Source organism: Pezoporus wallicus, unplaced genomic scaffold, assembly GCF_028554395.1.
Source record: "Pezoporus wallicus isolate ANWC-B61680 ecotype Strahan unplaced genomic scaffold, APGP_CSIRO_Pwel_v1 scaffold_3294, whole genome shotgun sequence".
Taxonomy (NCBI): Eukaryota; Metazoa; Chordata; class Aves; order Psittaciformes; family Psittacidae; genus Pezoporus; species Pezoporus wallicus.
Genome location: NW_026635478.1, coordinates 1730497 through 1743340, shown reverse-complemented (window position 1 = coordinate 1743340; position 12844 = coordinate 1730497). Strand labels below are relative to the sequence as shown.

At 36.0% G+C, this 12844-nt stretch overlaps 1 protein-coding gene across 4 annotated transcripts in view; it reads right to left on the bottom strand.

Moving 5' to 3' along the window:
* The window catches only part of CFAP54 (cilia and flagella associated protein 54), a 115639-nt gene that overhangs the window by 54696 nt on the left and 48099 nt on the right, over window positions 1-12844 (bottom strand). For all 4 annotated transcript variants that reach the window (XM_057425127.1, XM_057425135.1, XM_057425143.1 and 1 more), the window contains 8 exons: window positions 12483-12630; window positions 10951-11106; window positions 9234-9356; window positions 6957-7097; window positions 5553-5649; window positions 2435-2524; window positions 1216-1342; window positions 278-347 (listed from right to left, as the gene is read on the bottom strand). In XM_057425127.1, the coding sequence (XP_057281110.1) occupies window positions 278-347; window positions 1216-1342; window positions 2435-2524; window positions 5553-5649; window positions 6957-7097; window positions 9234-9356; window positions 10951-11106; window positions 12483-12630 (952 nt within the window). The remainder of the gene's footprint in view (window positions 1-277; window positions 348-1215; window positions 1343-2434; window positions 2525-5552; window positions 5650-6956; window positions 7098-9233; window positions 9357-10950; window positions 11107-12482; window positions 12631-12844) is intronic.

The window sequence follows — 12844 nt, the reverse complement described above, 5'->3', positions numbered from 1 at the left end:
CTGCCCCATCCCTGGAAGCATTCAAAGCCAGGTTGGACAGGGCTTGGAGCTACCTGGTCTAGTGGAAGGTGTCCCTGACTGTGGCAGGGGGGCTGGAACTAGATGACCTTTAAGGTCCCTTCCAACCCAAAGCATTCATGATTCTATGACTCTTTGTCTCTTGCTGAGATTTTTATGAGACAGTGTTTAAAAATTTATTTTAATGCTTATGGTATTGTTGTTCAGTAAAGACGTGACTCCTTGAAAATAAAGCTCACTTTCTGAAACACTAACTCACTTCAGTGTCTTTCGGAGAACCTTTTCCTTGTGTTGAAACTCCATTGACACAGAGAAGTTGGTCGTTCCTCCTGACAAACAAATAATATCTTGATCATCATCACCATCATGATAAACTCCTTTCATAGTTAACAGGTTATCTTTGGGAATAGGTAGGGCATATGCAATCTCTATTTCATTGGGAGTTTTAAATTCAGCAGGTTTTCTTTCCTATTACACCTTCAGAAAATAGGAAGTGCTCATTTTCAATGTGTATTTCAGAAGTCTGAATTTACAGGTAACAACTATCTCACCTTCCCATCTCCTAGTAAAACATAACAGTTTTCTTCATTACACAAAATCTACTCTGGAATTCTTCAAAGAACTTCTTCATGTCCAATTTTTTTGGTCTCCTGTAACAGCAGTTCTGGTTACCTATGTCTCCTTTTCATTATTTGCCTTTCAAAGTTTAGAAATACTGGCGTGTAGTTTTTACAGTTATAGTTAAATTTCTTTGGGATCCTTTTAGGTAAGTGTCTACAATTTGGTTCCACTTATCTTTTCAGTATAGAAGGTTTTTTTAGACACTGCAGTAGGCCCTGATCAGTTTGCTTTTGATTTAACCAGGCATACTAACTTAACCTTCTGCCTCATAATAATATTGCAAATGGACATATTACTAACTGGTGTCTCTGAAAAGGAAAATCCTGGAAATCACTGGTGGTAGAAAAGACTTTCAAGCAAACACAGCCATGGGCGAAGTCTCCATGTACGATGAGGTCACAGTACAGTATTTTCTGCCGGTATATAATCCTTGCTGCTCATGGAACTTCTGAAGACTAAGAGCCATGGAAATAGCTCCAGATGGGTCTTCTACCAGGTATAGTTTACAGTTTCTGCTATAACTGTGACACTGGTGAACCTAAGTAACAGTTTTCACTAGTACTATAAGAGATCTACCTTTTCAAGTACACTTCCACATCTTCTGCCCATTCCAGAACACACTGAAACTTCTCTTCGTTCAGGATTTTATGCAAAACTTGAACAAAGAACTCAAGAAAACGTGAACTGTTTCTGAATTTTATCACTGCAATAAAGTAACAAATAATTAACACAGGTTTTGTACTTACGCTGTTGAGGTTTCTGAATTCAGCTATAATTACAGTTTCAAAGCACACATTTATATCACATTGCACGCTGATGAAGAGGCATACTGATACTAAAATCAGGTCATGATACACAGTAGTAGTTGTTAAATACTTACTGTGAGTGGGCAACCAGAATCAAAAGTTTATTCTATTTACACTCTTATAATGAAAAAATTCTAGGAACTGAGAAACCAGGTTGGGAACTACTTTTGTACCATGCAGTATGTAGTGCAAAAATACAACAATACCTAATTGTACATATGCCTGAAACCCTGAAGAAAAAAATAAAGCAAGTATAACAAAGTAACTGCATCCTATTCACTTAGGTTGCCCTTCTCAGTGACAGTCACATTAATATTCGAGCATCACATAGATCTCATTGCAGCAGCGGAGCTGCTAGATTTCAGGCAGCTTTGTCATTGTTTGGAAACTGCTTTTACTGTTTGGCTGTCTTCAAATTTTTTACCATCAAGAAATAACAAGTATTTATGCTATCTGAAAACTACACTAATATTACAGGCTAGGCTGTAAAATACCACTGTGATTTTGAGCACTGGTATTAAACATAAGACAGTAGCAAAGTCCACATACCAGAATTTTAAATCCTATTTCAAAAATATAAGTGTACTCGGATTTTTGTGAATTCCTCTTGCAGTAACATAATTTCTTGTGGCATTTCAATTTAAAAAAAAATTCCACAAAACAGAATCTTTGAAATTTGCTACTTCTTTTAAAATGAGCTCATTCTTAAGGTTATTAGAAAATTAAAGTTGTTCTAATTATTTAATATATTAATATTTTATATAAGTAACATCAGCATCTAAAATAATTTGTTGCAAGTATTTCAAACACTTCTAAATGTGCCTACATAAGAATTTTTTAAGCTTTGTTTTACTTGATTTTGTATATTTGAGAACAAAATCAAAAGAGAGTTTCAAAGAGCTTATTCCAAGCAAGAATTAGATAGCTTTACTGGCAAGTTTCTGAAGTAAAGAAGCCTTTACAAATAAAGCATACACCAATTATCCTACCTTCTTGATAAGCCCTTGTTGATGTCCAACATGAAATTACAGGGTGGAGTAACAGAGGATCTTCCTTTCCTGTAAGCTGCAATCCATGAGCTATATCAATAACCAAATTAAATCCATTATGACAAGCAGTGAAAATGTGCAATGAAAGCTCTACCTGGAATAGCAAATGAAGGCTCTGAAAATCCTTCTTTAGCACACTTTGCTTTTAAATATCTCACTGTCATCCAGAGAGAAATTCAAATGCTTTTAATTTTAACATAAGGAGCCATGTCACTTAAATAATGAAGAGCTTATGGATGTGACTGATGAACTAGGTACTAGACTAATGATCAGGGGTCTAACAAAAGTCTAACAAAGGATGTGCAGTGAGGACATGTCCAAAATGTATTTAAAGCTACACAGCATGAACTGAACATGATGCTATGAGTGGCTAGTGCTTACATACATGCTTGGCATACAGATAGCATGAGTAGGCAAAGGAATATTTTTTTTCTTCACCTAAATATTTATATAAATGTATGTATACAAATGTAATTCTATTCTATAAATAATATAGTAGATATAGATGCAAATAATATATACAACATATAGACACAAATAATATATATATTATATAGGAGAACAATAACTTGGATTCCAGCTTCAAAGAGTTAAACACAGCAGTGTTACCAGCTGATAAGCACCAGAATGATGTTACATGTCCTAGCTGATATTTTGCCTTAATAAAGAAACATGACCTAAAAATTGTCCTAGGCAAGTTCTGTGGGTGGGAAAGATCAATGCAGCTAGTCCCTGGAAAAAGCAAGGTTAAAAATGCACTCTGAAACAACCAGTTGTGATAGTGGATCAATAACTACACTCTTCAGTGGCAGCAGTCAGTTGAAGTCTGTTGAATGCAAATGATGTACAGTTAAGCATGACAGTCAGCAGGACAAGGAGATATCTCTTAAAATCTTTGTTTTAGGACAAGTCACACCTTTTGTTAGTACTCTGTCCTATTTGACAAGTTCAAAAATATATTGCCTCAAATGAGTGTTTTCACAAACAATAATACCTCGCAAAATTTTTTACATGGGAAAACATTTGACATTTCAGAATTTAAATTGCACTGTGTATAAAATAGTTTGGGGTTTTTTTCAGTTTCTCATGAAAGAGGCAGATGCAGCTCTTTTCCATTTTTCTTGTAGACAATCACCAATGGAATGCTAAATGTTGATCCACTTTTAAGGATTTCCTATAACAATTTTTTTCCACAATATTTTTAACATCATGCCCTGCACATTGTCCGAAATCACTTATACATATTTGTAAGGGCTGCTGTAAGCTTTGTAATTTTGTTTTGCACAGCCTCAGCAAAAGACTCTTCTCCAATTTGTATCCCAAAACTTATTGACAAATATGCTATTTCAGAACAGAGCAGACTTCAACTGTCAAGTATTTGCCACTTAACTGAAAATGTGTTCTTCTCTAACTGATCAAGCCATTAATTTCAGTTTCTGTTAAGTAAGAATGGAACGTCATTTTATTAAGTTATCAATATAATTTTCAACTAACAGAATTCATTCATTCTGAAACTTATACTACAGGAATGACAGCATCAATGTCAGCAGCAAAAAATGATCAATGCGCAGATGAATGGAATTTTTGTGTCACTCTTAAACCTCCTTATTCCAGGATTTTTTCTTCTTTCTCTTCTAAGACAAATGCATTACAGAGATGATGGACAATAAGTAGAACATGAGTCAATAGCATCTCCTTGTAGCAAAGACCAGCTGGATCAAAAACAGCATAGCCAGCCAGTCAGAGGAAATTACTATTCCGCTCTATTCAGCACTGGTGAGACCACACCTAGATTACTCTGTCTGGTTTTGAGCACTGTCGTAGAAGACACTGACATACTGGAGTAAGTCCAGTGAAGGATCACCAAGATGCTACAGAACTAGAGCCTATGACAAAGCAAGAAGTGGCTGAGAGAACTGGATTTATTTAGTGTAGAGAAGGCTTACAGGAGTCTATGCCTGCCTAATAGGAGGAATATAGAACATGGAAACAGACTGTCCTCATGGATAGCAGAAGAGGCAATAGACACAAGCTGGAAATTAGGAAATTTGAAATAGATATAAAGAAAAACTTTTTAACCATAAGGGTGGTCAACTAAGGCAGAAGTTGCCTGTAAAAATCACAAAACCTTTCTCCAGAGAGATTCAAAACTTGACTGAACAAGTCCCAGATCAACCTGATCTTATTGTACCTGTTTTGATCTGGGGGTTGGAATAAATACATTCCAGAAATGCCTTCCAAACCAAATTATTCTGTGATTCTATCCAGGCACCAAGCAGTACAAAATATCACGTAAATATAATGGAAAAAAGATCAGCAGTGGCTTTATGGTCTAAGTTCTAATCAAATATCCCTTACAAGTCATGCTTTTTAAGTTATCTAACCTTGGCAGAACTTTAGCCTGAAAATACTTGTGCTTAATCCAGACTCTAAGATATTTTAACTTTTATATATTCATATATTTATATATATTTATTAAGATAATTATTAAGATAATTTATTAAGTAATCAATGTGATTTTCAATTAACAGAATTCAAGAGAATTACAAGATAGTTAAATGCTAGTATGCATCAATACATATACATTCCTTCATAAAAAGGAAAAATTCTGTTAACTTTCCTCAGTAAGCCTTTTCTCCACTAAAATTTCCTGCAGTGGTCATTACTGCTACCACTGATAGGGACAGTAAGACATGCTATAAATGGGCAATGGTCTTTTCCACTACTTCTTCTGATTTAGGAAGATAAAACAAGCACAAATAACACGGAACCCAATTTACACAGATTCAGAAAATGTACATACTTGAAGAAGAGAACAAAAATGACCATTCCTTTCTAAGAATGACTGTTTCGGAAGAAATTATGAAAAACAGTAATAAAAAGTCATTACACACATTGCTACCACACATATATATGACTGAAATTATTATTTTGGTTGCTTTAGCATGGAAGGTATACGAAATAAAAGTACTTCTTAAGTAAATAACTTTTACAAATAAACCATAGAAAAGTCCATAGGAAAAAAAAAAGGTAAGAAGTGTTTTAATAGTACACCCACCTGGTTTTGTCAGTTTGAGGAGATGTGATTCAAGAGCATTTAGATTTTCTGTTGCTTTTTTCATTGCAGCTAAATGGGATGTCTTTGCAGAAGTGGTCTGAAATAACCAATACTTAGTTATGAAAACTTAGCTTTTACCTAACTAAAACCAGTGGTTCAACAGTGGAGTTTAGGCTAGATCCCAAGTCTTCTAAATCTGTATCTGATAAATTCATCAGCATTGTTTTATTTTCTTTTAAAGTGAAATAAAACAGACGTTCATGAATTTTTTGGTACATCTTCAAAAAACTGGCCATGCTTCATTCTTGATTATCTCTAAGGGAGTAAGTGAAGTTGCTCTGCCGCCAAACAGATTTTTAGGGAAGTCCCACATGCTACGATAACATACTTGAACAGATTGTTTGACAAAATATGTTGGTTTCCAAAAAAAAAATAATTTTATGTGGATTATTTACTGCCTACAGAAATTAAAATCTTCCTTTGGAAAGAAAGTTCTTTTTTTTTTTTTTTTCACTTCAGTGAGAATGTAATTTCTCAGTCAGCCCTACTTGGCTCAAGATATTAAATTGTTCCTGTGATCTTAGATTCCTTGCTATTTTTTGATATGAACTTTTGAGTAGCTAACAAACTCAGCAATAAACAGGGAAGAAAATTTTATTCTGGATCCTACAAATTTTCTTACAGAAACTCTTCCATGTAAGCTAATTGACTTTTTGTCCCTCTCTTTAATACATCTCAGTTTCATGCTCACATTGCTTCCTTTCTTCATCTCCCACTATTGCTACTTTCCTCTCTTTTTCAAATCTCCTCTCCAGTAAAACATCTTCTAAAATTATTTAAAGAAAAATCAGACAGAAAAGCATGGAGAATCAACACTTTACTCTGATTTCAAGTTGCAGGAAATCCTCACAACCTCCTGCATCTCTGTAATTTAAGTATTAAGGTCTTAGAGGTTGAAAGTACTTCCTACACTGGGAAATATTATTCAGTCTACACAATTGTTAATTTACTCTCTTATTAGGACTCAGTTTCAAGCAGCTGCTATACAAACTGAGAGGTTAAGTTTCTTCATTATTTGGGATATTTTTGCTCTTCTTTAGTTACACAATTTCTTATTTTTTTTTTTTATCTAATAAAGCATTCCTAGAAACTATATGTGAAAATCCGTTAGGGATGCTTGTCTAGATATATGCAGGACCCTCATGGCTGTGCAATATTTGCTAACCACTCTCCAACACAATGAGACCCTGTTCCCACTGCAATCTGCAACTGGAACTCTAATTCTACAAGGAAACTCTTATACCATACAATCACTTCTAAAATAAAAACTTTAAAAATGTACTCTTCAAAAAAACCCGAATACAATATTTGGCTAAAAGAAAGAGTAAAAATCAGAGCAATTACTTTAAATTCTTTGTCGTAGTGTGATCCTTCAGTTTTCATAGCTCCTGACAGGCAGAGTGAGGTTGGTGAGCAATTCAGTAACTTTTTCCCGTAGTTAACAATAATTACTGCTAGTTCATATTCTTTCCATGAACGCAGTACCTATTAAAGAATCATCCATTATATGTTGTTGTTTTACATAACATGTAATGTTTCATTATTGTCTACTTATAATTGTCAAAATGCATGAATATTATGAATAGAAATTAATTACTCAATATTTAAGTTTCTTTTCATAAAAAAAAAACAGCACTATAGGCCTTGTAAAATAATTGGAATTGCAGAAATTTCATCTATGTTTCTACTTCTGCTTAACCTATCCTTCAGAGAATAGAAAGATTTAAACAGAAGTATCTATTGCTGTGATTGACATTCTTCCTGTTCTCAGGCAGTACTGCTATCAAAGAATATAAAGGGCAACTAAATGATCCTCATTTACTTCTCTGGTATCAAGTGCACATTTGAAAATCCCAACTGTATTAGTGAAAGAAGTGGTGAAATTTATTTTTTAAATTCTGATATTTATAAATGAACAGCATAAGGAATGTTTTTATATGGCTTTATCTTCTTTAGATAGAGCTCTAAAGGCCAAAGTGCTTCTACTATGTGCAAGATAACTTAATGTTAGGTTATTTGCCTCTGGGATACAAAATAAGTATATAGATTATTTCAGGATAAATGTAGCACATGGCATGACTGTAATTCAGCGGAAAACCATACACCATGGATTAATCAGAAGCATTTGCAATGCACTTATTCTGGTTGCTGTTCTGTATGCTATCCTATTGAAATGCTATCTCCAAGGTAAAAAAAATCATCAGTACCAGCAGACAGCCATTTCACTGGGGAATCCAGCAACAAATGAACACTAGATCAAGGTTTAAAGATTTTTAATAGGCTTTATCGGCCTTGATAGCCTTCACTTGCGCCCTCCCGCCACAGGCCAGGAGCTCCCTTTCAGCCTAACATCCCTGCCAGGTCCTGTGTGACAGGAATGCTGGTCTCCAGCATGCTCCAAGCAACACCTGGGCCTGGCAGTGCATTCACTGGTCTGGACATCTGACCCATGGACTGACTCCTAAGCTTGACCTCAGACTGCTCCCATCACTATGGAAATAGACCGCTGGGCTGTGTCTGACCCTAGCTACCCTCACTAGACCTGATCCTGACCTGTGTATTGACTTCCCAGCTTCAGCTCGGACCAGCCTCATCACAACGAACTCACCCAATGATTTACACCCCCAGTTGAACCTGACTGCCAGATGCTACTCTGCCAGCCACAGCATTGCCCTTGGCTCCCAGCTTCCCAGCCCTCACCATGCCCTGACACTGCCCTCACAGCCATGAAATAACTGATTGATACAAAGAAAATGACATCACTGGAGCTTAAAATACTCATCTCTATGAAAAGAATGAAAACTGGGTCTTCTTGCAGTGCACTTTTAAGGATATTTGGTACTGATTTGGTCTTGTGAGGTGAGCACAGAGATCCAGCTGCTATAAAAACCAGGGTGAGGGATCACCAGCACAGGGGGATCCCTCAAAGCATTAGGCACAGCTCAGCTTCAGTATGAGCTCATAGCCAAGGTGTACTCAAACCTGGAGAAAAGCATCCTACATTTATCATGGCAGGTACATTTATCATCTAGCATGTCTCCATACCTGAGATAAAAATCCTACCATTGCTGTGTTTCTCCTAATCTCACTAAACAGATTGGGTATCTGAATCGTAAATTTAATCTGCAGATATGTGTTACTGCTAAAAGTCAAGGTGTTTATGTACCTGCTGCATGTGGGACTGAATAATATAAAGTCTCTTGTATCTAATTAGCAAGTAAGACAGATATGGTATTCTGATTAGAACTACAAATATGGCCTATTTGGAGTAAATAAACTTGTAAATTTCTATATTACATATAGGCCTTATTAAAAATAGTAGTACCTTAAATGTAAAAATAACCAAATGATATAAAACTCAGATTTCATGTCGCAGACTAATAGTTACAGCCTATCTTCTGAACAAACGAAAGTTCTCAATTCTATTAAAAAGTCAAAATGTCATTCTATAAAATGCACTGAAAGATACTAACAAATATTTCTGTATTCTTACCATTTAAGAATACCACTTCTCTAAGATATCACTCTGTAGGCCAGTGTGCTATACTTTTTTTTCTTATTCTCTAAATGACACGAGCTGTACCTTAAATCAAGCTATAGGCACAACAACACACACCATACCTTTGCTGTATAAAACGAAGTACAAGCTATCATATGCTGCATACTTTCATAACATCCTGCCTGCGTCCTCTGCAAAGTAGCACTTGGAATTTCTTGAAGGACAGCCAAGCACTTAATGAGGATCTGCAAATACAAGGGTTAAAACGAAGTTTGGAGTCTGCAACACATTTACAAACTTGTATCTCTGTGTGATGCATTGTATTTGATGTCGAACTTCAAAAATACATAGAAATCTAACGGATAGGACAAAATGTTAGCTCTATGAAAGCCAATAATAAAAATTCCATTGAATTTAACAGTGTCAAGATTTCAACCACAGCCCATTGGAATAAATTACATGTTCACACGAAATCACAGATAATTTTATTTTTTTTTGCTGATTTAATTAATGTGAAATCAAAGAATGCTTAATTCAGTGAAATGACATCCTCCTAGTAGAGGACTGCCTAAAAATACATTGAGCTGGTCAGAATTTTAAATGAAAGAAAAGGTTTCCAGTATGTTCTAAAAATAGAAGATTTCTTTCCCCCATTTTTGTCTATCAGACATGAAAATAACACTTGACTAAATTATTCTTCCCTTTAAATAGGAAATCTGAAACATGAGCCATTTCCAGTGGCCAGCTGTGTCTTTAGCAGGTGATCTCAGACAACTTCTTAAGTGAGAGACTACCCCTGTATACAAATAGATCTATTGTTTTTTTCCTAAAAACTTCTCAGGGCCCTGAATGCCCCAATAGTAATTCCCTGAGCAGGCTCACTTCGGGCTTCTCTCACACCTTCTCCCCAGGGGCCCAGGAGCCCCAGCTAAGGTCAGGCACAATCCTTCTTTCCCTGCTTCAGCTGTGGTATAGTTGTGCTGGTCTTCAGTCCTGTCTCCCAGACAATGGATCTGTTGTAGCTTTGTCTCCAGTCTCTAGCTCCAACTCCTGAAGCTCCTGCTTTTTCCTCCTAGATGGACCATAGGCTAGCCCAGTAACTTCACTTGCTCTGAACTCTCACTGGATCCTCTTATCAACACCTTGTTCTGTCTGCCATGTTCAAATGCTGCTAATCTGTGCCCTTCCTGCACTGCAGTCATCTCATCCTACATCATAAGGCAAACATGCTCCTACTGCTGCTTCCTGAAAAACTACATAATTATAGGTGGAAATCTGCATATTTCTACTGTATCATTATTGAATCTAAAAACCCCCACATTTGCTGCTTCAGAAATGTTAGGATAGGATTCAGGTACTCTGTTTTCAAAAAGAAGTTGTTTGCTTCTAGAAAGGAGCACATGACTGAAAACTAAAGACTGCATTATCAAAATATTGAATAGCCTTCTTATTTAAGATAAAAACTGTATATGAAGCAGACATTCCAAAAAAAGCCATAAGCAAATGCTGCTTTTCTTTCCTCAAAATTGCCATCTGCGTATAGCATTCAAGTAGAAGTTATTTTAAAAATACCAACAAATCTTCCTGAAGAAAAAATTGGTATTCTGCAGCTACTTTAGCATATCTAAAAGCAGAATCTGTACACCTTACATGGAACACATGCCCATTGTGAACATATAAAATCATAAAAGGCTTTTCTTTCAGAAAGTGCTACTTTTCAGAAGCTACTAAGAACTCAAAGCCTAGATATTTAGCTCTCCCACTCCACTCTAAGTTTAATTTGAATCACTGTAACTGCAGGACTTGGATGCCAGGTGCTTTGCCTTAAAATGCTCTCACCTGAACTACTGGCACTGAAGAAATCTTGTGATAAATAATTGGAGCAAGGAGACCATAACATTGCACAACAGACTGTAGGGTGTAACTTGCATCATTCAACCAATTGCTAAGCTCAATTGCCACAGTCAATCTTTCACATTCTGCTAATCTAGCAACCTGTAGAAGAAAAACACATTTTGATTCAAATATAAATTATGTTGGTTTAAATCATTTGAGAGTGAAAGAAGACACATTATTGCAGTTTAAAAAGCAGTGTAAGGAGCAAGTAAGAAGAAAGTTTAAAAATTAATTTACATTGACACCTGCTAGAAGTATATGAACAAAACCAACATTATACATGATTCTAAAGGAAATCACCTAATTGTGCCCTCTGAATTTGCCCATATAAACTACAAAGCCCAGTTAATAACCTCAACCTGTGTGGAGAGAAAATTTCACATACTAAACTCTCAGACTAGGTGAGGGAAGGATAAATACTCCCTCCTTTCCCTTCCAGCTATCTGCTGAAGTTCTTGCATGTGTTAGCAAACCCAGTAAAGTCACTGAGTAATCGCCTACTTGGATTTTTACAAGACAAGTATTTCAGCCAAGAAAGAGTGAAATAGGAATGTAAAACTACAGAAGCTTGACTATCCAAAGAAAAAATAAAGCTTTTCTGTCATTAACATGCCATTATCCTATAAGAAAGTCTGAAATAAGATAAAAGAAGCTTAGTATATTAAAATTAATATAAGCTAGAATGCCTACATTAATAAAATATATATGTATTAAATAGCAGAAATTTTTAAAATTAAAAATCCAAGATACATCTTAGGAGGACAAAAATAACAACTATTATAATTAATACTTAAATTGTAGTCTACCACCACTGAAGTGAAGGAAAATCCTTCCTCAGTTGGAAACAGTGGGCTTTGGATTAGACAATAACTCATTCAGAAACCATCTTCCCAGCAGGATACAAAATAACCAACAGCTACTCAAATTCTTTAGAAAGGAAGACCAGATAACTCACAGAAAATTAAGTATTCTGTAAACAGGACTCCTACATTGCAACATTTATACTGCAATGATGAAATAAAGCTGATCAAAAAGTAAAATCAAATCACAGAATTGTGGAATGGTTTGGGTTGGAAAGGACCTTAAGATCATCTAGTTCCAACCCCCTTGCCATGGGCAAGGACACCTCACACTAGACCATGTTGCCCAAGGCTCTGTCCAGCCTGGCCTTGAACTCTGCCAGGGATGGAGCATTCGCCATGTCTTTGGGCAACCCATTCCAGTGCCTCACCACCCTCACAGTAAAGAACTTCTTCCTTATGTCTGTCTTGAACTTCTCTTGTGTAAGTTTGAACCCATTACCCCTTGTTCCAACACTGCAGTCCCTGATGAAGACTCCCTTTCTGGCATCCCTATAGGCCCCCTTCAAATACTTAGAAGGCTGCTATGAGGTCTCCACACAGCCTTCTCTTCTCCAGGCTGAACAGCCCCAACTTTCTCAGCCTGTCCAGCATGTTATTTTAAGACACACATACTTGTTCCTTATAAAGTATCTCATGGGAACAGATGGAATCACAGAAGAGTGCTCGTTCCATGACACTAATGTCACAAACAACAAGTATACTCCTCAGAAAGAGTTTCAAGGTAATAAGAGAATTCTGAGATAGAGCTTCAAAACGTAACCTACAAAATAAAAAAGCAAAAGAATGGTAAAAGCATGTTAATGATGATTCAGATATCACATGCCTGAAACTGGACAAAAAGCCTTACTGTTGCTACTTCTGGAAATAAGATTTATATATAAACCTGAAAAAAATGCTTAACATTTCTAATATAAATAAAAGGGATAAAGACTCCTTTTCAAACTTTTTGTCCACCTTCTACAATCCTAAGACAG